The following is a 24330-nucleotide window of genomic DNA, read 5'->3' on the forward strand; positions in this document are numbered from 1 at the left end:
AAATATATATATAACTATATGAAGTAAAGATGAAGGGCAACTGTAACACCGAACTTTCTAGTAAAAAGCACTTGGTTTTATAGCATTTTGTCTACTGGTCAATTTCTTATATAGCTTATGAGCTTATAACTGAGATTGACTCCTGGATAAAATCAGATCATTTTAAGAAGAAGAAGGGAACCTAGAGACCATCTAACAGTTGTTTTTTGTAAACTGGCCAGGAATACAATGACCAAACATAAGCATATGGGCATTTGTGCTCAATGTGTTTGTATAAGATCAGGAAAAAGAGTAGCAAGTAGCCAGAATAGAAGTAATAGCACAAAAACACAGAATAATAGAAAATTAACATAATTTGACAAAGCCAAAGCAGTAGATATGAATTTGGAAGAAAGTTGTAACCAGGGGCTGGATTCATTGTTTATTTAATTTAAGATACTGATTTCTTAATAAATAGATCTCACGTGAGTGAGTACATGATGGTATGCTGCTAGTTTTTGCTTTTATCTGGTTAACTCTTCAGTGAAGTAGAATACAAATCCTAAATATCTTAGTCTGGCAACTCTTCTGTCGCATAATAGTAATTGTTAGTGTCCATCTTTAGTAGTCTCAGTGAACAATAAAATGCTAATCAGCACCAGCACTAAAATAAGCTCTATAACTCTGGATTCTGAGCAGAGGGGAATAATAGGTGGAACCCTGAACCACAGATTCAGAGATTTATTTTTTAAGTTTAGCAACTCAGTAGTAGAATAAAATATGAACAAAAGAATTGGATGGTGTCTGAGGAAGTGTGTTTGGTGGTAAGGGTGGTGGTGGTAATTGGGCTTCTTACCTGAATAAGGCACTAGATGAAAGCAGTGCCTTCCCGGGCAAAGAGGAAGAACTGTTCCATCTAACCCCTTGCTTTCCTTTTACCTAATCTTTTCTGTATAGTTGTTGAATACAACCGATTTTTAGATAATTCTAGGTATATTTATCAAGTGTCTGATTATTATTTGTTGTATTTATCAAGTGCTTTAACAATACCTGTGATTTCCCAACAAGAAGGATGATGAAATTGTCTTAAAATTTCTTTACAGATGAAGAAGGCAATCAAGATGAATCCTTAGATTCCAAGGTGTGTACTATAATCTCCATTGACCAGTATTTGATGCCCAATTTAAAAGCATGAATTACGTGTCTTAGAAAGGATATGAAATCTGTCTTTTGAGCAACAGAATGGGATTAAGAAAAAAAAAGAAAAAACTATAGCTGGTATCAATACACTAGTTCTTCTGGGGAGAAAAAATCACTGACCTGTAGGAGACAGAATAGTATTTTCATTCAGAGTGTTGGTTATTAGGTTTAATTTTAATTTGAATGTGCTGTGTGTGTAGAGCCTAAAGGCAGTAATATTCTACTGCCTACTGAGAGATTGATTTTACTCCTTTTTTTTCGTTTTTAGGTTTTTTTTTTTTTTATTTTGAAGACTTAACTGCCATTTGTTTCCACTTCTATCAGGTTTTATAAATCTGTAGAGTTAATACATTTAAATTGGTTGGTTGAGTGAATAAGGCTGATTATGTATCCAAGGAGACCATTCAGTTATGATCTCTATCTCTAGATTTGAGGGAATATAGATGAGAAACAGAAAGTTGTACAGGGCTATCATAAGGGCAAGTATAAGCTATATTGGGAGTTTGTAGGGGTCCCTACTCCAGGCTTCAGGAGTTAAGGAATGCTTCCTGTAAGAAATAACATCTAAGTTGAAATTGGAAGAAAGAGTCAGGTTAGGCAAGTGAGAAAGGCATGTAATGAACACATACCAAAGTTTAGAGAGATGAGCATGTATGGCATGTTGGTCAAGTTGGGTTGGAGACAGTCCTGATACTATTTGAAAACTAAAAATCTCTTACATTCCCAGACTTCTTTGTCATCAGATGAGCCTGTAAAGGACCACAACACAGCTGGCAGAGTAGTCGCTGGTCAGATATTTCTTGATTCAGAGGAGTCAGAATTAGAATCACCTATTCAAGAAGAGGAAGACAGCCTCAGGAGCCAAGAAGGGGAAAGTGTCGCAGAAGAAGTCCGCTTTCTAGAATCTCCAAATCCAGAAAACAAGGACTACGAAGAGCCAACGAAAGTACGGAAACAAGGTAGTCTAGACATTTTTCTTGCTTTTGCCTAATTTAGGAAGGAGATAAGTGAAATTTTTAACTAGTGTAGAAAGATGCAGAAGTCTGATTTTATTCATTATGAGCCACGTATAGTGTGTAGAGTGTAGTAGTTAATGATTTTCTAGGTTTTTACATATCAGAGCTATTCACCTAACAGATTTGACCTAAGGTACATAAGCTGAATTTGATAATCAAAATTGGATTTGTATTATATTAATATCCTAACATCCTCTTTTTGTACTTCAGTATGTAATTATCTGTCCAAGTGGGACACAAAATAGAAACTCAGGAGAAATCATCTAATATGCTGCTCTGGTTATTTTCAGAATTGTGTTAGGTTTTTTACTACAATAACCTTCCCAATCACCTAGGAAATTGATATAGGTGTTTATCTAACCGAAGCTTACGTAAACTTCGATCCCTTCTAATTTTTACCTTCTTGACACCCTCTATTTTTAAATTTAAAATTTGCTCTTTCTCATAGTAGAGTGTGCTGAATACCTGTCCTTCTAAGAATTAATTATTAATCCACTCCACCCTGTCCTGCCAACCTTTTGTCATTTTCTTTATTATTTCAAAGATCACAATGATACCCTCTTATTACTCTGTTACTAGCCACTTTTGGAAATTGATCCAGATTTTATCTTTCGAAATACAACTTTTTTTCAAAACTAGAATTTTTTTTATTACAAATATCCATACCCATGAATAGAAAAACCTTGTCTAAAAATATTAAAATTACTTTAATCCCATGAGCTAGACACAGCTGTTAACATCATGGAGAAAACTCTTCAAGCTCTTTTCTAAATGTATAGTTCTAAGAAGACTAAATTGGGTCAAAATGTATATACTGTTTTAGAGCCTGCATTTTGTGCTTAACAGTTTGTCTTGAACGTTTTCCCCTACCATTTAGTATTCTTTTAAAATTTGATGGTTAATGGCTATAAAAAATTTTACAGGTAGGAGCACCTGGCTGACTTATTTGGAGGAGCACGTGACTCTTGATCTTGGGGTCATGAGTCCAAGCTCCATGGTGGACATAGAGATTACTTAAGTAAATAAAACTTTAGAAATTTACATGTAAATATAGCATAAATTAGAAACAGATTGTTTATAAATTTTTTTTGCTGGGAGATCATTTTAGATGTATCTTTGTGCACATCTATGAAAATTTTCTGAGAATTAGTTTTTTAAAGTAAATTTGCTGGACTGAATGTAAAATTTTAAAAGATATTTGATCCCATACTGTTAAAATGTAAAAAAAAGTGATTCTGTTCACTTCCTTTAAAATGACTCCTTTTCATGTGCCTCAGCCAAAAATATGTATTACCATTTTTAAATTTTTGCCAAATGTTATAGTTTAATTCATTCATTTTTATTTTTTTATGAGGGAGGCTTCAAAATATGCACAAAAGTGGAGGGTGGTCGTGACCCCCTTGCCCATCATCTGGGGTCAGCAGCCCTCCACATTCTTATTCTTGCTTCATCTCTGCCACCGCATATGCATCTACTCTCTTCTTTCCTAGAGTATTTACAGCAGATTCCATGTTATATCACCTGTGTATGTATCTCTGAAAATATGCCCTTTTTCCCCCAGCAAACCACAGTGGTACTATAATGTCCACAAAATTAACGATTATTCTTGAATCACCCAATCCCCAGGCCCTGTGCAGTTTTCCCTGTTGGTTCAGATATCTTTTTAGAACTGGTTGGTTTGAATCAGTATCCACACCAAGATCTTAGGTTTCTCTTAATCTATAACAGGTCTTTCTCCCTTGTTTTTTATTTCATTTTGTTTGGTAAAGAAATAATGTCCTTTGTGCTATACAGTTTCCCACATTCTGGATCTAGCTGGTTGTATCCTTGTAATGTCATTGAACTTACTCACTCCCTGCTATTTAGTCTGTAAATTGGACGTTAACTGTAGATGCTGAGGTAGATTTAGCTCTGGTGTTTTCCTGAGACTATCTCATAGTAGAGTATTGTGTACTTCCTAATATATTGCATCCGGAGGCACAGAGTATTTGATTATTCCACTTCTAGAAATTGATCAGTGAAGCTGGGTGATGTCAGCCTGATCCAGCCATTCAGAAGTTCCTCACTGACCTTTCACCCAGAGGCTTCCACAACCATTTTGTTTGTCTGGATCCATTATTTCACTAGGAATTGCAAAATGATGTCTTTCTGATGTATAATACCTCCTGCATTTGTTACGTGGGATTCTTTTATAAAGAAAAACTTGCCCTCACAACTCTTTGTTTACCCTGAAACACAGTCCTCACAAGCAGGTTAGATGCTTGGTTCTTTCCCTTGAAATATTTTCAAATAATAATTTGGTGCTCTAGCAACCTCCAAAGGAGGCCAGTAAGTACGTTTTTGTCTGTTTGTTTCTGTTTGCTTTGCTTCTGAGCATCATTCCAGATCTGTGGGTTTCACATATGTTTGCTTCACAGGATTGCAGTCCTTTTTCATTGCTCATATTATCCTATTTTTGCATACTGAGAGTCCCTTTAAGTTCATTCTTGTGGACTAATCATAACCGACTTTTAAACTTGTTTTTATTTTTCAGGCAAGATGGGATATCTTAAATTCATCTTATACATTTCCTAACCCTGAAATGAATCAGCCATTTCTCAAGAAAAAAAAAAATTCCTTTTCGTAGGAAATTGCATTTAGACACTACAATCTAGGCACCAGGAACACGCACTGCAACTAAGTTGTCATACTGGTCACTCTGGTGAATACGGTTAGGAAATGTATCATTCATCCTGGTTCTTCCAGGTTGAATTAAACACTGTAAAAAAAAAAAAAAAACCTGACAGATTTTGAACTCAAAAGAATAAAGACATCTTACCCAGTACCAAACTTGACTAATATTTTCAGAGATAATAATTATCACAAGACACAGGTGAAGTGTCAAGAAGTTCAGACTGCCAGGGCTACTCCTAGGTTCTGCTTGCCTCGATTAGGGTGCACCCTGGCCCAGATTTTAACATACGACGCCTCTAAATGGTGTATATGGAATGTCACTTCCATGAAAGGGAGCTATTTCCTTTATAAAACATCTCCAGTTTAGTCTCTGATAATTGCATAGCTTATGTGATATTTTCTAGGAGGTCATTCCTCAAAATATATACATCCCAGATTTATGTACAGTGAGCAGTCTAGACATACCACGTCCATCCTGCTAAAGCATTCCGTAGGTAAGGAGAACCCTCCTGGGAGTAAGTACCTTTAGTGTGCATCAGCATGTTTCTAACATGATTTGATCATGTCATCTTTCTCTCTGTTTATATATAACATAAGTTATGTGCATGGCTTTGAGTGTGTGCAGTCCCAGCTACATTAGAACTGGGTAATATGACATTTATTTATAGACTTGCTTCCTTTATTGGCCTCTCATCCTTATCTCTGCCATATTGATCTTCCTAAAATTCAAATTTGATCCATAACTCCTCTATTTACAACCGTTCATTATCTCCCCATTTGCCTTTGAGATGCAGCACAAACTCCTTAACATGATTCCCAAAGCCTTCCATGCATGGCCTCTGTGGCTTCATCTCCCACAACTCTGCCCAAGACCCTCTTACAGCAATATCAGACCCTTCACCAATCTTCAGATACACCATGCAGTTTATTCTTCTAATAAGATCATAACTTGTACAAGTTCTTCCTACTGTTTGGAACACTTTTCCTCACCCCCTTGCCCAAGTTTATCATATTTCTACTCATCCTTAAAAATGAACGTAAGTTTCTCCTTTCTGAACCACCGGGGGCCGAACTGAACCACCAAGGGCAGTTGAAGAGTCTCATGTCTTTAAGAACTTCCTGCTTGGTATCCCTGCTTTCTCTTCTTCCGCTTATGTCAGTTCTCTTAGCAGCAGCCAGAGCAGTTTTCCTTCCTGTTCAGAGCCTCCAGTGGCTTCCGATAACATTCAGAATAAAGTCCAAACAAGGCCTTACATGATCCAGTACTTCCTTTCCCTGTGACTTTCTTCTGCCACGTCCCTTCACTCACATGACTCCAGCCATTTTTGCCTTCTTGCTATTTGTTGACTATTTCACACTTATTTCCAGCTGTGTCTGGGATCCCCAGGACCATACCTTCAGCTTAGTGATTCTCCATGAGATTCACAGGACTGAGCATATAGTCATATTTAGGGCTATGATTTATTACAGCAAAAGAACACAAAGCAAAATCAATAAAGAGAAAGATACATGGGTGAAATCTGGGGAAAACAGATGCAGCTTCCAAAGGTCCTCTCCCAGGGGAGTCACACAGAATGTATTTAATTTCCCCAGTAACAAGTTGTGACAACACATGTGATATGCTGTCTGCCAGGAAAACTGATTAGAGACCTAATACCTTTTTTTTTTTTTTTTTTAAGATTATTTATTTGACAGAGAGATAGCAAGAGAGGAGGCAAAAGCAGGGGGAGTAGGAGAGAGAGAAGCAGGCTTTCTACTGAGCAAGTAGCCCAATGTGGGACTCGATCCTGGGATCCTGGGATCATGACCTGAGCCAAAGGCAAATGCGTAAAGACTGAGCCACCCAGGTGCCCCGAGACCTAATACCTGGAGTCATTTTAGGGTGCTGGCCATGTAGGCAGTCTGTGCCCAGCACATACCAAAATTACAGACTTGCACAAGGAAAGCAGGTGTTCACCAGAAACCATATTGTTTGTGCACTTGGGATGAGTCACTCATAACAGGGTAGTAGGCACTCTTCCAGAATCTTAAGTTCCTAGACACCAGCCAAGGGCTAACCTTATAAACCTTTTCAAGGACAGAAGTTTAAGCCTGGTCTATGAACTCTTCTCTACACAGTCTATCCGCCTTGGTCCCTGGTCATCTTGTCTTTATGGCAAAGTTACTCTCAGTAAGACCTGGACAGTAGAGTGAGACCAGTCTGCCGTACTGATTTCAGTTATGCCCTTCATGAGTCCTACACCCAGCTAATTAACAAGCTCCATTAACCATAGAGGCCAGATGGTTTCCTCCTTAAATATCTATATTAACTTTTTTTAACCTAGTCTTAAGCCATCAATTCAGGCCCAGCAGAACTGGCCAGTAAGTTGAAGCTGAGGCAGTGTCGTGATAGGGTGCACATACAGAATTGTAGACCCAGAGGGCACGTATGGTAACCCTGGAAACAGAGTTTACCATCACTGAGGCAGCCCAACCCAGACATATGTTAGGCAGGATGATGTGGCCTCCTGCCATGGGCATCTTCTAGGTATCCAGTCCAAGTACTTTAGTTCCATTTTTTAGTTTCAGAGCAACTGCCAGTCAGTCCCAAACAGTTTTGTTGTCCATGACATGGTTCATCCACCTCACGAGTGTGGACAATATCTGGAGGTTTTCTGCATGGCAGGTGTAGGGACTGGGCCACCTCCTGCTGCCTCACAGTCAGCCCTGTCTGGTATGAGGGGCTCCACCGTCTGAATGCAGAGCACTCTCAACAGCTCAGAAGAGTGCATGGAGAGTCTTCCTTTAGGAAGGGGAAGAAGCTTCCAGAAATAGTTGCAGAAAACGCCATTATTCTCCCCTCACTCATGCCTCTCCAGGTGCAGGGGTTTTAGTTTATTTTCCTTGGTTGTTACAAAATCAGAGTTTCCATTCAGTAGTCATATGATTTTTTTATTTTCTCAGTCATCCCCTACTCTCATCCAGACATTTTACTTGGAGGGGTTCTGTGTAAGAAAGGCAAGACATCTTCACAGAAAAGCATTTTTATACATCTGAACCAGAAAAACATCATGTTCAAAACTTGGCAGGACAAAAGTCCTGAATTTTCAAAAAATTTCAAAATAGGTTTACATCACGTCCCACCTCTTTCACCCTGATCACTTACCTCGTAAAGCAACCCAGGAAAGATCAGCCCCTCTCTGAGGACAGCTACACTGGAACAGTCAGATCGCACTAAGGCGTGCACCAGAGAGAAGGGGAGAGAGAGAGGCGTGAAGTGAAGAGAGAAGCAGTCAGGTAATTAGTCCCTTGTTGGAGATGGCGGCTTATCAGGAGAGCCAGGCACAAGTTAAGGCCTATTCCACAGGGGCTGGAAATCCCTCGGTAACTCGACCTGTCAGGAGCAAATAGAGGGTCCCACTCCCTGTGATGTCTCCTCCCCCAAAGGATAGCTCTGAACAACAGTCACAAGTTAGGAGTGTGGTCAGTCTCTGTATCAGAAATAACACACCAGTCAGCAGCTTGATTTCAGATGGTCCCATCAGAGAACAAACCCTTTCCTATGAACATTTGTCTGTGACCCAGACAGTCCAGCCGGGCATCCACGATTTTCATCACAATATGAGGCCCCACAGAGAGGTGGCCTAATGTCCAGTAGGCCACAGCATCTGATTTCTGTTTATTGAGCCTGTAGCTGCTCTTGGTTCTGTCCAGCTCACACCGAGGCTGGAAGCCTGTCCCAGATAGCATCAGGTTTTAGCTTTGAATCAAGTTCAAGCAAATAGGATTTGTGAATTCAGGATTTTTTAAAAGCCAGAGGCTTTTTTCAGCAGCAGAGTCAAGATGCCACAGGGCCAAAAAGTCCAGGTGGCATGCAAGGCTGGGCCGCAGCTTTGTCTTGTTGGTCTTTGGGCGTGCACAAGCTCTCTCTCACTTTCTGTCTCACTCTCTCTCTCTCTGTGTCCTTCTCTCCCATCTCCCTCCCCACACACAAACATACACAGGCACACACGCATCAGGCCCTAAGGTCAGACCTCTACCTTCAGAAGCACTCACTAGCCAACCAAAACCTGCTCTTTAGGACTCCAAAAGTGTGTTTCCACCTGCAGATCACCTCTTTCTTATTGTCTCCCTTTTAACAAGGGCTCCACTAAACGTCCATATCTTCCATAGCAAAACCCAGCAATTATAGAGACTTGCTCTGTTTCCAATACTCAAGAGTTTTAATTCCAGCCCGCCTACTGGCGGCATAAAAGCAAGGAAGTTTGTCCCACTAACACATTTCTTTTTTGCCGCTTCTGCTGATCAGGGTGATTGGAATTATGGATGGAATTATAAGCATGGATGGAAGTATAAGCATTTAACATCGTGTATCAATTTTTCTCATCCATCCAGTTGTGGTAGCCACGAAATCAAAGCCACTAAAAGAATCCTTTCTTTTTTTCTTATTGCAAATTTACTTGAACTGCCAGGAAGTAAGTTCATCATTTGCATGATAGCTGCCAGGGAAGATCCTGGCTGGAATGCAGGGGAGGAAGGGGAGTGGGGGAGGCCACTGCAGCAGAAGCTAGACTGAAAAAAAAAAAACTGCTAGAGTGCAGCCTTCCCTTTTCTTTCTGCCTTATCTAAAATTTTGCTTTAGCCCTAGTGATTTGGAGAACAAAGGCAAAAGAAAAATTAAATTTCTTTACTACTTACAGCCCATTCATAAGTCCTTAAAACAGGCAGAGTGACATTCCTCTAGGAACTCAGCTGCCTCAATATTAACACTTTGCTAAGGGCAAAAGGCAATCTTAATCTTAGCCCGACCCTCCAGGATCCTGTAAGTCTACTTTAGTATTTTAAAATTGCTTTGGAAACTTCCTTTATCTCTGTCAAGATAGGTGTTGGCAATCATTTCCCAAGCATATGACCCACCGATATACATCTGAAGAGTCTCATGACTAAGGTTTAATGAGTCAGTAGTAAAAGATCTTTTCCCAACAATAGCTAGTCCCCTCAAGGTCCTGAAAACCATGCTTCCCAAATTCCTTAGAGACTTGGCTATCCCCAACCCTATCCCCAACTCAGCTTGAAAGGTGGGAAATAATCAGCCACTCCTCATAATGCCAGCACAGCTCTTTCCTGTCATGTCCCTGTGCTTTAATAAAATGACCTTTTTGCACCAACGACGTCTCAAGAATTCTTTCTTGGCCGTCATCTCCGAATCCCAGCATCATTCCTACATCATTGGAACCTAGTTTTACTCCCTCTTCCCATCCTGCCCCTCTAACCCACTTGGAGGAGAGAGCACTGTAAACTTTTAACATTTTTGGCCTGTTCACTTTGGGAATTTGGGGGTCCTTTCTCCAATCTGGAGGAGAAAATAAAACCCAATGGCATTGTTTTAGCCACCATGGCCAAAAGCAACTAGCCTGCTCTCCCAGAGTTGGATCTGTCATTTTCAAGTTCCACGGGTAACTTTTACTTCTCACAACAGATAATGACTCAGCTGAGGCTGCATACCATGGCTGGCCGCCAAAGATTCATTATACCCTGTCCCCTCCCCTTCCTTTTCCTAACGGTGCTTTTACCATGTTTCAGTGGGTCAGGGTCATCCTGCTCATCTGACCTGTCTAGGTCATCCTAGCCAATCCTACTTGTGATGCCCCTGACTTCAGGGGTCCCCAGACCGTGATTTGCTGGGAGGACTCAGCATGCAGTTGTACTCACAGCTTTGAGTTCTTGTAGCAAAAGGATACAAAGCAAAATCAGCCTGGGGCGAAGTGCAAAGGACACAAAATACAAGTTTCCAACTGTCCTCTTCCAGGGGAGTTACAAAGGATGTCCTTAATTCCCCTGGCACATGGGACAACATATGTGAAATATTATCTTCTAGGGAAGCTCATTAGACACCCAGTGCTTAGAGTTTTTAATGGAGACTAGTCATGTAATCACTTTCAGCCTGGCACATACCAAAATTGCAGGTTCCCAGAAGGAAAACACATGTTGAGCATAAACCACATTGTACAGACAGTTTAGGCACAATAAGTCACTTCTCTCAGGGTCGTGGGAACCTTCTCAAAGTAGAACTTTCCAGATTCTAGCCAAGGGCCCACTTTTTCAAAGGCAATTTGCAAAATGCCCATGGCAATTGTTTTCTACACATCATCCCAGTAAGCTTTTTTTTTTGTTTAAATGAATAAATAAATGGTCATCAAGAAGGGAGGTTATTACATTGTGTTATTTCTTATTGTAGAATACTCAGTTGTTGGTTTTTTTTTTAGATTTTATTTATTTATTTGACAGAGAGAGTCACAATGAGAGAAGGAACAGAAGCAGGAGGAGTGGGAGAGGGAGAAGCAGGCTTCCTGCTGAGCAGAGAGCCCGATATGGGCTTGATCCCTGAACCCTGGGATCATGACCTGAGCCCAAGGCAGGTGCTCAATGCCTGAGCCACCCAGGTGCCCTCATAGTTATTTTTAAGATTTTATTTATTTATTTTGACAGAGAAGGAGAAATCACAAGTAGGCAGAGAGGCAGACAGAGAGAGGGGGAAGCAGGCTCCCTGGGCTCGATCCCAGGACCCTGAGATCATGACCTGAGCTGAAGGCAGAGGCTTAACCCACTGAGCCACCCAGGTGCCCCCCTCATAGTTATTTTAAAAGGAACATTATTATTGCAGGTAACAAAATCCATCAAATAGTGGCAAAAGCAGAGGTTTATTTTGGTTCCATAGTTAGGGCTCTTGCCATCAAGGACTCCAGCTCCTTTCTCTCCTATTCAGGCTCCTTAATAAATTAGCTTTATCTTCATGTTTGTTCCATATGGTCACACCTGGTGATGGCTATATCTCCAGGTCCTGGGTCCTCAGGAAGAATTGATACCTGCATCAGAAAGGCAGGAGCCTTCCCCAGGAGTCACTGGTAGAACTACCAAGACAGGGCGCCTGGGTGGCTCAGTGGGTTAAAGCCTCTGCCTTCAGCTCAGGTCATGATCCTAGGGTTCTGGGTATGATTCCAGTGTTCTGGGATCGAGCCCTAAGCCCCGCATTGTACTCTCTGCTCAGCAGGGAGCCTGCTTACCCATCTCTCTCTGCCTGCTTATGATCTCTGTCTGTCAAATAAATAAATAAAATCTTTAAAAAAAAAACCTACCAAGACAATCACTTGACCATCCCTAGTTCCATAGACAGTGAGGAAAGGGTTAAGAATTGACAGCCAATCTGCAGTCTGCCACCTGGAACAATGCTAGTGTTTAGTGAAATGTCACATTATAAATAATTCAATTAGTATGATCCTTGTATTGGTCAGGGTTCTCCAGAGAAAGAGAACCAAAGTCTGTCCGCTGGCAGAATTACTTTTGGTCAAGGGAGGTCAGTCTTTGTTCTGTTAGGCCTTCAACTAATTGAATGGGGCATACCCATGTTATGGAGGGTAATCTGCTTTACTCAAAAGTCCATTGATTTAAATGCTAATCTCTTCCACAAACACCTTTACAGAAACATCTGGAATAATGTTTGACCAACTATCTGGGCACAAGTTGACACACACAATTAACCATCACAGGTCCCTTTTGTGAAAGAAAGCCCCCCCCCTTTCTTTTTCATATATTTGCAAGTGAGAAGAAAAATTAACAGTAACATCAGTAAGAGTCATTACCTCAGGAGAAAAAAGGGACTTCATGGTGGTAGCTAAAGATGACTTTGATTTTTCTTTAATTTTGTACACTTTCCTGTTGCTTGGATTGTCTTTGCTATAATAAACATGTTATCCAGATGGTCGTAAAAAATTAGAAGTAAAATCAAGTCAAATAATGAGCCTCTTGCTCTATTTCAAGTAGCACAAAAGGAACAGAGTTTAAACTTCACTAAATCATGCTTAAATTGGGTTCTGGAATAAGCAAGTTGGTTAAGTAATAAGATGGCATTGCTACCCCATTGTCACTCGCATGGGGGTGGCTAGGAATAGACAAACCTTAATTTAGTGATCAGATTTAACAGAAGATAAATGGCTAAGGGAACAGGCCATTCTCTACAACAGGTGCTAACTTTAATGAAAAGATTTTGTTGTTTCTTTCATTTTGTATGGTTGTACGGAAAATTATCTGTGCAAGAAAACTCCTTTAGGAGACCATCTTTGTGTTTGAAACTCTAAGAACTGTCTTTAAAGCCATTTTTCAGAGATGCTCACTCTTAGTTTTCCTGAGCATCTGTATGATTTCTGATAGTGCCTGTCACTTAAGTGTCATGAACTTGTCACTTTCTTCTGGGCACAGGGGCCAGTGCTTGCTTCTGTTTCTACTTTAAAATGATTAGTTATTTCTCACAAAACTGAGCTTGTCAACTCTGATCTTAATGTTTTGTTCATTCTCCTATTACTACATTTCATTCTTCTTCTGAAAATTGGGTTTTATTCCTTAAAGCACAGCTTCCCTGCATATAGTCTGCTTGTCTTTCCTTCCTTCCTACTTCATTAACGTAAGTAATTTCTCAACCGTAGTTAGTAATTCTCAGCATTGAGTGAAAGCAATCTCTTGTAGCAGATTATATAACGTTGGTATTTTCCCTCAGAGATTACTATCCCATTCTTCCGCAGTAAATACCTCCTTATTTGGCCTATACTGTTTGCTTTATCCCAGGTATGGTTTACTTTGAATCATCTGTTCCTATGTTTTGTTCTTAAATCTTTGGGGGTTTTTGCTGATGGTTGGTTCATTGAGTTTTTACCTTGGTGTTGACTAAAACTGATGAGCATTTTATGACAAATGTATTGAGGTTGATAGCTTTTTAACATTAAATGATTGTATTTCAACTATTTACTACTACAAATACATTCTACTAAAATGTTATTTACTGTTGTATGTTTAGAAATAAAAAATTACTTCAAACAAGCAGCATGATTAAGTAGTTTTCTTATAAACAGAACACTCATGTAAACTTATAGGTACAATATCAGACTTAATTGGCAGTGTTAAAGCTCCTAAGATGAGAAATTTGCAAAGCTAAATCATTTGCCTTTGTTTTTATGGATCTAGAGGTTGACTTTTGGGGGTTTTTTGATCTTACCATTAGAAAATGAGGAAAAAATAATGTCGCAATTCCCAGGACATTTAATTTAGTTCATAAGGCAACATTGTGGCCACACTTTCACTGCTCCCTCTCTCTTGGATTCTTTCAATCAGCATCAGACATGCTGTAATAGCTTATATTTTAAAAACCAAAACCCCCTCCAGCGACCATCCTGCTTCCCTACTCCCCTTTATTTATTTATTTTTAAGATTTTATTTATTTATTTGACAGAGATCATAAGTTGGCAGAGAGACAGGCAGAGAGAGAGAGGGAGGAAGCAGGCTCCCTGCTAAGCAGAGAGCTGGAAGCTGCATGACCTGACCTGAAGGCAGAGGCTTTAACCCACTGAGCCACCCAGGTGCCCCTCCTTACTCCCCTTTAATAGCATCATTCTTTGAAACAAGAGTTGTCTGTGTTCACTGATTACACTTCTTCTCTTCCCATTCTCTCATCCAACTCTCGGGATGCTCTGGTCCCCTCGAGACCTCTAAATCCGCTCTGCTCCAGTCACATTCTCTTTTCTGAATACCTGGTCAGTTCTTGGTCCTCATCTTTCTGATCTCTCACATATTTTTTCCTACTCTGAAGAAGCTTTCATCACTTAGCTGTTGGTTTTCTGGAATCTGTCAGATCTTGAAATATAAGGTTGCCCTGACACCTAGCCTTTGACCCTCTACTTCTGTCTGTACCAGGTTTTTGTGTAATGACTACACTGTAGCTAATTTAACCAGTCTCCTGTTGACAGACCTTTGAATTCTTACTGGTTTTCTATCTTTATACACAAATACTGTCATATACATATCTCTTTGAATACTTATGGGAGCATTTCTACAAGTTAAACATTCTCGAAGTGGAAAAATGTGATCCCAAGCATGAACTTTATGAATTCTAATAGGTATTTCTGAAGGTCCCTCTTGAAGAGGTACTAACTGATAATCCCACTAGCAGTATGAAAGTCCCCATTTACCTGTAATCTGGCCAGCACTGAAAGACCCAGGTTTGGGGTTGTTGTTTGGGCTGTCCTTTTTTTCTTTTTTTTTTTTTTAACTTTTTCTAGCTTTCTTGATTGATTTTTACTCACTTTGCAAGAGCAGTTCTTTACCAGTTTAAATATAAAGCAGTCCATTATTTATTATAAATTCTCTTATAAGTTATAGAAATCTTACCATCAGGGTTTAAATAGATTGTGGTATTCTGCCATTACTGTAGAGTCAAAATATGATACCTTATCGAGAACTGTGATTTTTTTTTAAAAGGAAGGTGCTAAATTGACTTAATGACACATTTTTCCCTCTTTCATTTTTAGAGTCAGGTTTGACTACTGGCTATCATTAACTTAAATTGCATAATCAGTCAGCTTCATTGTGCCAGAGCCATTATTACCATAGTTTTTAAAGCTAGTAGGTACCATTTTTGTGGCAGTTTTTAAAATGACAGCTTTGAAATTCTTGCAGAATTTCTTCACGGAAAGAAAATTAACTGAAATTAATGCTATTGTGAGGACTATCTACTTGAGATAATTGACTTGGAACTGGCAAGTCCCAGTCAGTAACTTTTAGAAGACTTTAAACCAAGTGTAAAAGGTAGTAAAAGTAGCAATTTCCATGTTGTCATATTGCTTGGAGAAGATACCTGAGAGATACAGATTTTCTTTCTAGTTACTTACTAATAAACACATTACTTAGATCAAGATTCACTCTCACTAAATTGGTGAAACCCAGGCACCCTGGGGATTCTTCCTACTTAAGTAAGTGCTGAATGAGCAGTAGGTTAGAACCTTTTGTTGCCAAAATCTCTTGCGTTCTTTCCAGTTTCCTTGCTGGTGTACAGTTCCATCACATGAAAGAGAATCCTTTCATACATTTGTACCACTTAGAAAGTGTTGGCAAACTGGGATTCTTAAGGCAAGCTATCTGTTTTTAAAACAAATTTCTATTATCAGAAAAATATATATTCTTTTAAACTATTGTATTTTAATTTGAAATTCACATTGACAAACTGCTATTTTACAGATACTATTTTTCTCAAGCAAATTTGAATCTCGTAGCAGTACATAGGAGTGCCTTTTTTCAAACTGTGTAGTTAAAATTGTTCCTCTGAGGTCGTTGCTAAAGGGTGCTTTGCTTATACATTGTACTAAAGATCATTTCTTGTAGACACAGGTGGATCAAAGTATTTGCCTTTGGTCAGTGATTACCAGGATGGTGAAAGACGTTTGCCTGATGGCAAACAGCTTGAAATTAATTTTGCCTTTCATAACTTACTGAAAATAGTTTTCAAGTAAGTATGAATTCTTCTTTGCACGGGTGAGAAGGAGCATCCATTTCATGTGCTTTCAGAGCAGGAGTGCCTATGAGAGTAGCAGTGTTATCTTTTTAAGGCTTATTACCTTAAGTGGCAGGCACGTGGTGGGTACCTTATGTGTATTATTTCAGTTCATCTTTGTGAGTAACTCTATGCAGCTAGGACTCTTATCCCTATTTGTAGATAAGGAAGTTACCTGCAGATAATTTTACAGATAAGGGGAGAGATTAGTGAATTTGCTCAAAGTGTACAACTAGTGAGTGGTAGGATTTGAGTCAGGCATTCTGACTCCAGAATCTGTACTCCTAATTACATTCTCCATGTTAAAGCAATCCGTGGAAGTTGACGTGTACTCACTTAAACGTGTATGGTTCTGGGGTCAATCCTGTCCCTCTGCTCTTCTTTTTTACTTCTCACTGGTATTCTTATGTGTACTCTTGGCTTCCAGTCTGTCTATGAACTGGAGAACTTCCTCTTTGACTATAGCTGAAAAGATGTCTACGACATCTTGTTTTTGGTTTTGTTTGTTATAGCTACTTTGAATATAGCAGGATCAAAGCTTAACTTGTCTCTGCCCTGAGCCTTTCATCCCTACCCAGTAACATACACTTCCTTTAGTGTTCTAGTGAGGACAGCCATCCCCTCACTTCCTGAAGTCTAATACCTGGGAGCCTTCCATGACTCCTCCCCTCACATCTGCACATCTAGTCAATCAGGAAGTGGGGCCACATCTGCTTCTTAGCATCACTTGAGTACATCCACTCCTTTCATTCCATTATCTTCTTCAGGCTCCCATTACCTCTCAATTAACCTAATGTCACAACTTGTAAACTGGTTGTCTTAATCCAGTGTTGCTTTTCTCCATTCCATTGTCCACTCTCTTAATAAAAATGTGTAAGTATGAGCATGTCACTTCTGTTTAAAACTCTTTAAGTGAGTTTCCATTGTTCTCAGGATAAAGGCCAAACTCCTTAATCAGATTTATCAGGACCTTAGTCTAGCTTCTTTGTGCTGCTCTAGCTTTAACCTCTTCTCTTGTCTACTTGGGCACTCACACTACATGTTGTCACATACTGAACTTTGTATATTTTCTAAAGTGCCATGCTGTCTTTCATTTGATTCTTAGCGCACATGGGCCCTTCTGTCTACAGTACTTCTATCCCACCCTAAAGCAGTTCATCCACCATCTACTCCTGCACAGCCATGAAGTTCAGTGGTAAACCTTAGTACCTGACAGGGGAGGTTTTCCTTTCCATAACATCAGTCACACTTAGCGTTTAATGTCTCTCTTCCTTGCTAGGCAGTAAGTTGTGGAGAGCAGAGACCTCTGTTCCACCTTGTTTTCAGCACCTGACATAATTCCCAGCAACTAGAATATAGTCCAAAGAGCTTATGAACAATAGAGATATGGTCTCTACTTTTAACAAGCTCAGGGTCTAGTGGGAACAAGAGTATGGTAAAGAAAGAACCTCAGGTTATATCATACATGCTCTGATTAAAATGCTGTGGGATCACAGAGGCGTGAATGATGAACTTTACCTAAGGGAGCATTTTCCCTGTATAGCTTCATACTATTAAGCTGACTTAGAAAGAAAAGAGGGGAATTGTGCTGAGCGGTGAAATTGATCTGGTTGTATTTGCCTTATTTTTTGCTTGCTAGTTAGCCAGGAATTTTACAGTAGACTTATAACACTCTGAGGTTATCAGATCTCAAGATCTTCAGAAATTCTAAGTTAGATACAGAGCTGCCGTGTACACTAAGCCAGCCATGTTCACTAAGTTGACCGACCCTTAAGTCATGTTAAAGAAAATTTGATGCTGACCTTTTCATGTTCCCCATTTCAAATCATGTATTTTTGTCTTCAAATTCTAATCATTGGAATTGACAGTATTAAATGCATGGATACCAGAATGCTATTTATATTTAGAGGGTTTTTTTTTTTATCTTTTCAGCTCTGACTGCCATTGAAGGCACAGCCCATGGGGAGCCCTGCCACTTCCCTTTTCTGTTCCTGGATAAGGAATATGACGAATGTACATCAGATGGGAGAGAAGATGGCAGATTGTGGTGTGCTACAACCTATGACTACAAGGCAGATGAAAAGTGGGGCTTTTGTGAAAGTAAGTATTGCCCAGTAGGAGGCATGTCCACATTGTTTTATGTCTCAGACAACATTTTTAAGGCCTTTTTTCTAGTCTTCCTTTCCCCACCTTGATCAAAAGTGGTCAGTGTCAATGACACAGGTAAGTCTTAAAGAATGGACTTAAGAGCAGGAAGCATGCCGTATACTCACTTCTGGGCTCTCAGTTGGGCAGCTTATCACACTTATGTTTTATTTAGAGATGATCTTCCGTTGCTGTGCACAGCTTGTTCTGTAAACCCTCAAGAAGGCTGCTAAATTAATTACTATAAAACGTTTTTTGGCAGTAAAGAAAAACAGCACATTATGCTGAGGTTAATTAATAGTGCTTAGAAGAAAAATAGATAATACCTTTTTTAAATACTTTGAGTGAAATGTGCTGTGCTGAGGTAGTATTTGATAGATACAGTATATTTAACTGCCCTAAATGTTAATGTCAGTATTGTCTCTAAAGGCAAGCTGTGTTTTCAGGTGGAACTTTCTGTTAAGAAACAAAGAAAACCTTGAACGTAGCTCTTTTGATACCAGATGATATTTTCAAAATGATGGCTCTGATAGAATACTTAGGCATTCCTTAGAGAAAACATCAAATATAGTCCATCTTTGGATGTGGGCCAGTATGATTAGGTACTCCTGTTTAATACATCAAGTTTTGTTTTTATATTACAAAAAGAAGTTGCTTCTATTTCTGTAAATACTCCTAATGAAATATTCAAATGTCTCTTGATAAGTTTTAGATTTCTGTTAAAATGCTTTCTTAAAGTAACAAAATAATTTTGGGGAAATCTAATGCTATAATTTTCAGTGTTGTATCAGTACATAGGAAAGAGCAGAACTTGACTATTAAATCAGAATCTGTATTTAATAAAAATCCATTTTTTTTTTTAACTAATTCTTTGTTAGGTAATTAGTCACATATTTTCTCCTTGTAAAGATACAGCCTTTCAGGTGAGGCTAAAGTATCCTTTGACTATAGCAGTATTTTTTCTAACTATTGTTTTCTTGTCCTGCAATTTTAGCTCACCTTGATTATAATCATAAGGCTCTACTAGAGTTTTAGTTGACTTATGTGAAAAGTTTTAGAATTATTAGTAGGAAAGCACTTTCCAAAACCAAGTTGATATAACTTTCTTTACAAGGAAGTGATTTTATTGAATGTTGGGGGTTTTTTTGGTTTGGTTTGGTTTGGTTTGGTTTTTTGTTTTTAAGTCTTAACTTTAGTCAGATAAAGGCCGCACATAAAAGCATATGTCCTTACAGTCAGATTGGGAAAGAGTGAAAGATCACTGTAGTGGTAACTGCTTAGAAGAAAGAACATACACTGATGTTTAATAAATAATTGGTTTAAAAGTAAAATCAATTTAAAAGCATCTGATATTTTGTTTTTAGCTGAAGAAGAGGCCGCTAAACGGCGGCAAATGCAGGAAGCGGAAATGATGTACCAGACAGGAATGAAAATCCTCAACGGAAGCAACAAGAAAAGCCAGAAAAGAGAGTAGGTAGCATTGGCCGGTCTTTTCTTTCCCTGACATAGGCCGTTACTGAGCTAGAAAGCACTAAGTGCTTGTTTTTTAACTGCACTGCTGAAGACAGAGGATTTCTTAGGCTGTATTTTAAGAAAACCTGATACGACCTATAGACATCAAGGGTATTACTTATATCACATTTCAGCGCTTTGGGCTAAAAAGATTATAAATGTGCATCACAAAAATGAACAATAAGCAAAATGGAAAGAATTAAAATTATAATAGTTTCCAAGAGCCAAGAATATGTATATTGTTCAGAATTCAAAATGACATAAAACAAAAGGAATTCTTGTCTGGTGTTTTTTTTTATTTTTGCTTTGTAATTATCTTGCAGACAAACACTAGAATTTAGGAATTTGGAAAAAACATAAAGTTAAGTTGGAAAGAACATAAAGTTAACATTTTATGTCTCTTAATTTCAGCTGACTTTTGTTATAGTCTGCAAAGATTTTAAAAGAAAATTACAATGATTATTTATTGGGTACTACAGTATTATAATTCTTTCTCATTCTTAGACTATTCTAAAATATTGAAATAGCAGAACTGGTACCTTATGTAAAAGACAAAAGTAGCCCAGAATGTTTTCTATATATATAAGTAACATAGCTTAGTGCAAATCAAATTATCAGAGGGATTCTATAGAATAAGGAAATTATTTATTCTGCATCTGCATAGATTTTGTAAAGCAAAAAACAACAAAAATTTTTTAAAGTTTTTTATTTTAATTTAAGTAATCTCTACACCCAAAGTGGGGTTCAGACTCACAACCCCAAGATCAAGAGTTATATGCTCGTCCAACTGAGCCAGCAAGTGCCCCCAGATTCTGTAAAAATTGTAATGGCAGTTCCAAAATATTGCTAATTTGTTTGTCTTTTTTAATTGCTTATGTTTAAAGAGCATATCGGTATCTTCAAAAGGCAGCAGGCATGAATCATACCAAGGCCTTGGAGAGAGTGTCATATGCTCTTTTGTTCGGTGATTACCTGACACAGAATATCCAGGCAGCTAAAGAGATGTTTGAAAAACTGACTGAGGAAGGCTCTCCTAAGGGACAAACTGTAAGTGTACTTTCACTGCAGAATCTCTTGGCACATAGCATTTGTTAATTTTCACAGCAGTTTATTCTTTATGCTCTGCCCTCACTGAACAAGTAAGGCTGGAAGGTAAAATACCTTTAGATACTAATCCTGTGGCAGATCATTTTACCAGTCTTGGACAATCTTCTTGTCCAAGAACACTTGTGGTCATCTGAGGGATTTTGCAGCTGCATCTTACCACAATTACATTTGTAGTTTTCCAAATTAAATCTGTACAGAATGAAACATAAAAGTAATTATTTTTTTTATCTGAAATCACTACCCATTACCTTTTTTCCAAAGCTCAGATGCTCCAGCTTTTGGTAATCTTCATGTTTTTTTAAAAGATATATTTTACTACAGAAGCAGTCCAAAAAAAAAAAAAAGAAAACATCATATCTGTACCACCCAGACCTGAACATTGGTAACATGTTAATGCATGCATACCCTTCTTGACCTTTCTCTTTGTGTATTTATACATGTGAACTTACTACAACGAGATGTCACTGCCTACTGTTCCCTTCCTTGCTCTTTCAGTAAGTAGCCCTCACCGTTCCCGTCCAGTAAATATAACACCCAGAGAGTCTTCACAGGGCAGTGAACCAAAACATTTCCTTTATCCCTGTTTTTGTCCTAAGCAGTATCCAGTCCAGGACAACATCTTCTGCTCGATTGTTAATGAATGTTAGCAGAGTCCCTGCCTCTCTTTCTTGTCTGTGTTCAAGATAGGGCCAGTTTTTCTGCAGAATGACCTTCTTCGGTTTGTCTGTTTGTTTCTTCCTTTCGGCCTTTATTTTCGTCTTCATCATCTCTATTTCCCATAGAGCTAAAGGCTGATGAACTCAAACCAAGTATTTTTGGCCAAGCCTGCCTCATAGAGGGATGTTCTGTATCCCATGTCACATCACACCATTTGGTAAAAAATCTCTGCTTGATTTCTCATGGGTAATAGTAAGATTGACACCTGGATTTAGGAGGCCACCACATTGATTTTAAGTGCTCTCAGTAATTCAGGCTTACTGGAGGTGTGGGATTTGCTTAAATGTAAAGTTTCTAGTCACGGTTAGCAGGAGTCTATTTTCAGACTATTTAAATAATAACAGAAATTGTGACCATTGTTTTCTGTAGGTCTGAATACCTACCCACTCTGCAACTCTCACACGGTTTTGGTTTAATTTATGAACAGGTTACATCTTCATTACTCCCCATTTGTTTTCAAAGATTTTTTTCCCTTCTTTGTATAAGTCAGTTTATCTAAATTCACACATACATTCTTTATTCTACAGACATTTGGTTCTGAAGAATGATTATACTTCTGAAGCTTCTTTCCCCTCTAATAATAGCACCCCATAATGCCACAATGCTTTATATTGCGTACTGCAAAGCACTCTTCCATGGTAATTAATTTTAGATGATGTAACAGACACAGCCCCAAAATCACAGTGGCCCAACACTACAAAGAGGTATTCCTTGTTCACGTTAGGGCCAGGGTCAGTGCGGTTCCCTTGCTTTTGTCACTCTCTTCCCAATGCTGACTCAGTCAAGGGCCGCTTCTGCCATATAGCTGCACCATCTGAAACATGGGCAGCCCTCCTGAAGGGAGAAGGGAGGGCTGGAGGATTTTCTGGAAAGTTTTTAATGGCCAGACCTAAAACTGTCTTGGATTTCTCTTTGCTGCATCCTAGCCGCATGGCCTTACCCAAGTGCAAGGGCATTGGGGGCTGGGAAATGTAGAAGAGCTCATGGATTTGATGAACACTGGCACATGACACACCTGCCTTTCTGACTTTAGCTTTTATTTTCATGGTCCTCAGTGGGCAAAGGTAGAACCTTATCAATGCATTGTTTGGTTGGTTGGAGTTTTTTTGTTTGGGTTTTTGCAATGAAAAATTGTGTGTGCTTCAGCATTGTAAAGTGACAAGTTTCTCTGTTACCCCTTCAACATGACCCTAGCCACCCCTTTTTATTGCTAGGATGTTTATTGTGGTAGCCTCTTACTGTTTTCATTGTGTATTCTCCTTTGATAGGTAGTGTGTCAGTGTGATGATACAGCTGTTGATCAAGATAAAGTAAAAGCCATGTTTGTGTTTACCTTTGGTTTTGTAGTATTTTTTTAAGCTGTGTTTAATCTTCAAGCTAAACTTAGTCATTTGTTTAGCTGTATTTCATTGTGTAATTTGTAAAACCTTGAATGCATTTCTGAGGCTCTTTAATTAACCATAGTTGTACATACTTGGACTGTTCAAGTCTTTCAGGATCTAAAGATTCTTGCTGCTTTTCATCGTTCATAAGACTATGTGTATAAACTATTACTAGGGAAGAATTCTTACTTTAATCATTTTATTTCAGGCTCTTGGCTTTCTCTATGCCTCCGGACTTGGTGTTAATTCAAGTCAGGCAAAGGTAATGTTATTAAAGCTTTATTGTATACTACCATTTGAATTGGGTCAGTGTGTGCGTGTGTTCAGTTAAGGATATTTTTTTTCTTTCCCAGGCCCTTGTATATTATACTTTTGGAGCTCTTGGGGGCAACCTAATAGCGCACATGGTTTTGGTAAGTAAGACTTTAGTAACATTGAGGAGCAGAATTTTTGGTTCATGAGGGGCCACAGCTTTTCTAGCTTTCATGAATGAGATGTACTTATATTCATCAAGATCAAATATTCAGTTGAACATTCTTCAAATTCTTGTTAATGGGTACAATACTTGCATCTACACATGGATGAAAATTGGCACAGTCCACAATTTTTCTTTGAAATTATGACTTTGGCTATTGCCCTTGTGATAAATGTCTCTCTTATTTTCTGTAAATTGGAAATATTTGTCAAAATCCTTTCTTCAGTTGAATTATCAGAGATTTTACATTTGACTTTATTTTACAATGAAAATTGATTTATATTTTATATTTAAATTTATACAAGTAAGGAGATCATTACAGGAATCAGCTAGAAAAGCTCTTAACTCACACTGGTGTTGGAAAGAAAGGTAGAAGGAGATACTTCTGAGCAAAGAAGTAACTAAAGTAATTCTTGAGGGATAAATAGCAGTGAATGAATAGAAGTGGAAGGGCCTTTAGACAACAGGAGCAATACATGCAGAGGGACAGTGATGAGGAAATGTGATGCTTGCACGAAAATACAGGCTGTTTAGTGTGGCTGGAAGGTAGAACGTCAGGAAATTCATCAGGAGTCATGTAAATGGGCTATACGTCATGCAGAGGAGCTTGGATGTCATCTGTGACAGATGTAAACTGCTGAAGTAATTTAAGCCAGTGAAAAACACGGATGTTGCTCCCAACTTTCTGAAACATTCTCACTAATTTTGAAGGTTTTTTTTTTTTTCCATTGGCTTTTATCATTGGTGGAAACATTTATTCCTCAAACAGTA

At 38.7% G+C, this 24330-nt stretch overlaps 1 protein-coding gene across 1 annotated transcript in view; it reads left to right on the forward strand.

Annotated features, from left to right (window-relative positions):
• Window positions 1-24330, forward strand: part of SEL1L (SEL1L adaptor subunit of ERAD E3 ubiquitin ligase) — a 54656-nt gene that overhangs the window by 4656 nt on the left and 25670 nt on the right. The window contains exons 2-8 of the mRNA XM_032344778.1: window positions 1083-1120; window positions 1907-2138; window positions 18154-18321; window positions 19731-19836; window positions 20763-20925; window positions 23293-23346; window positions 23438-23497. Of these exons, the coding sequence (XP_032200669.1) occupies window positions 1083-1120; window positions 1907-2138; window positions 18154-18321; window positions 19731-19836; window positions 20763-20925; window positions 23293-23346; window positions 23438-23497 (821 nt within the window). The remainder of the gene's footprint in view (window positions 1-1082; window positions 1121-1906; window positions 2139-18153; window positions 18322-19730; window positions 19837-20762; window positions 20926-23292; window positions 23347-23437; window positions 23498-24330) is intronic.

Source organism: Mustela erminea, chromosome 5 (genome assembly GCF_009829155.1).
Source record: "Mustela erminea isolate mMusErm1 chromosome 5, mMusErm1.Pri, whole genome shotgun sequence".
In the NCBI taxonomy this organism is placed as follows: Eukaryota; Metazoa; Chordata; class Mammalia; order Carnivora; family Mustelidae; genus Mustela; species Mustela erminea.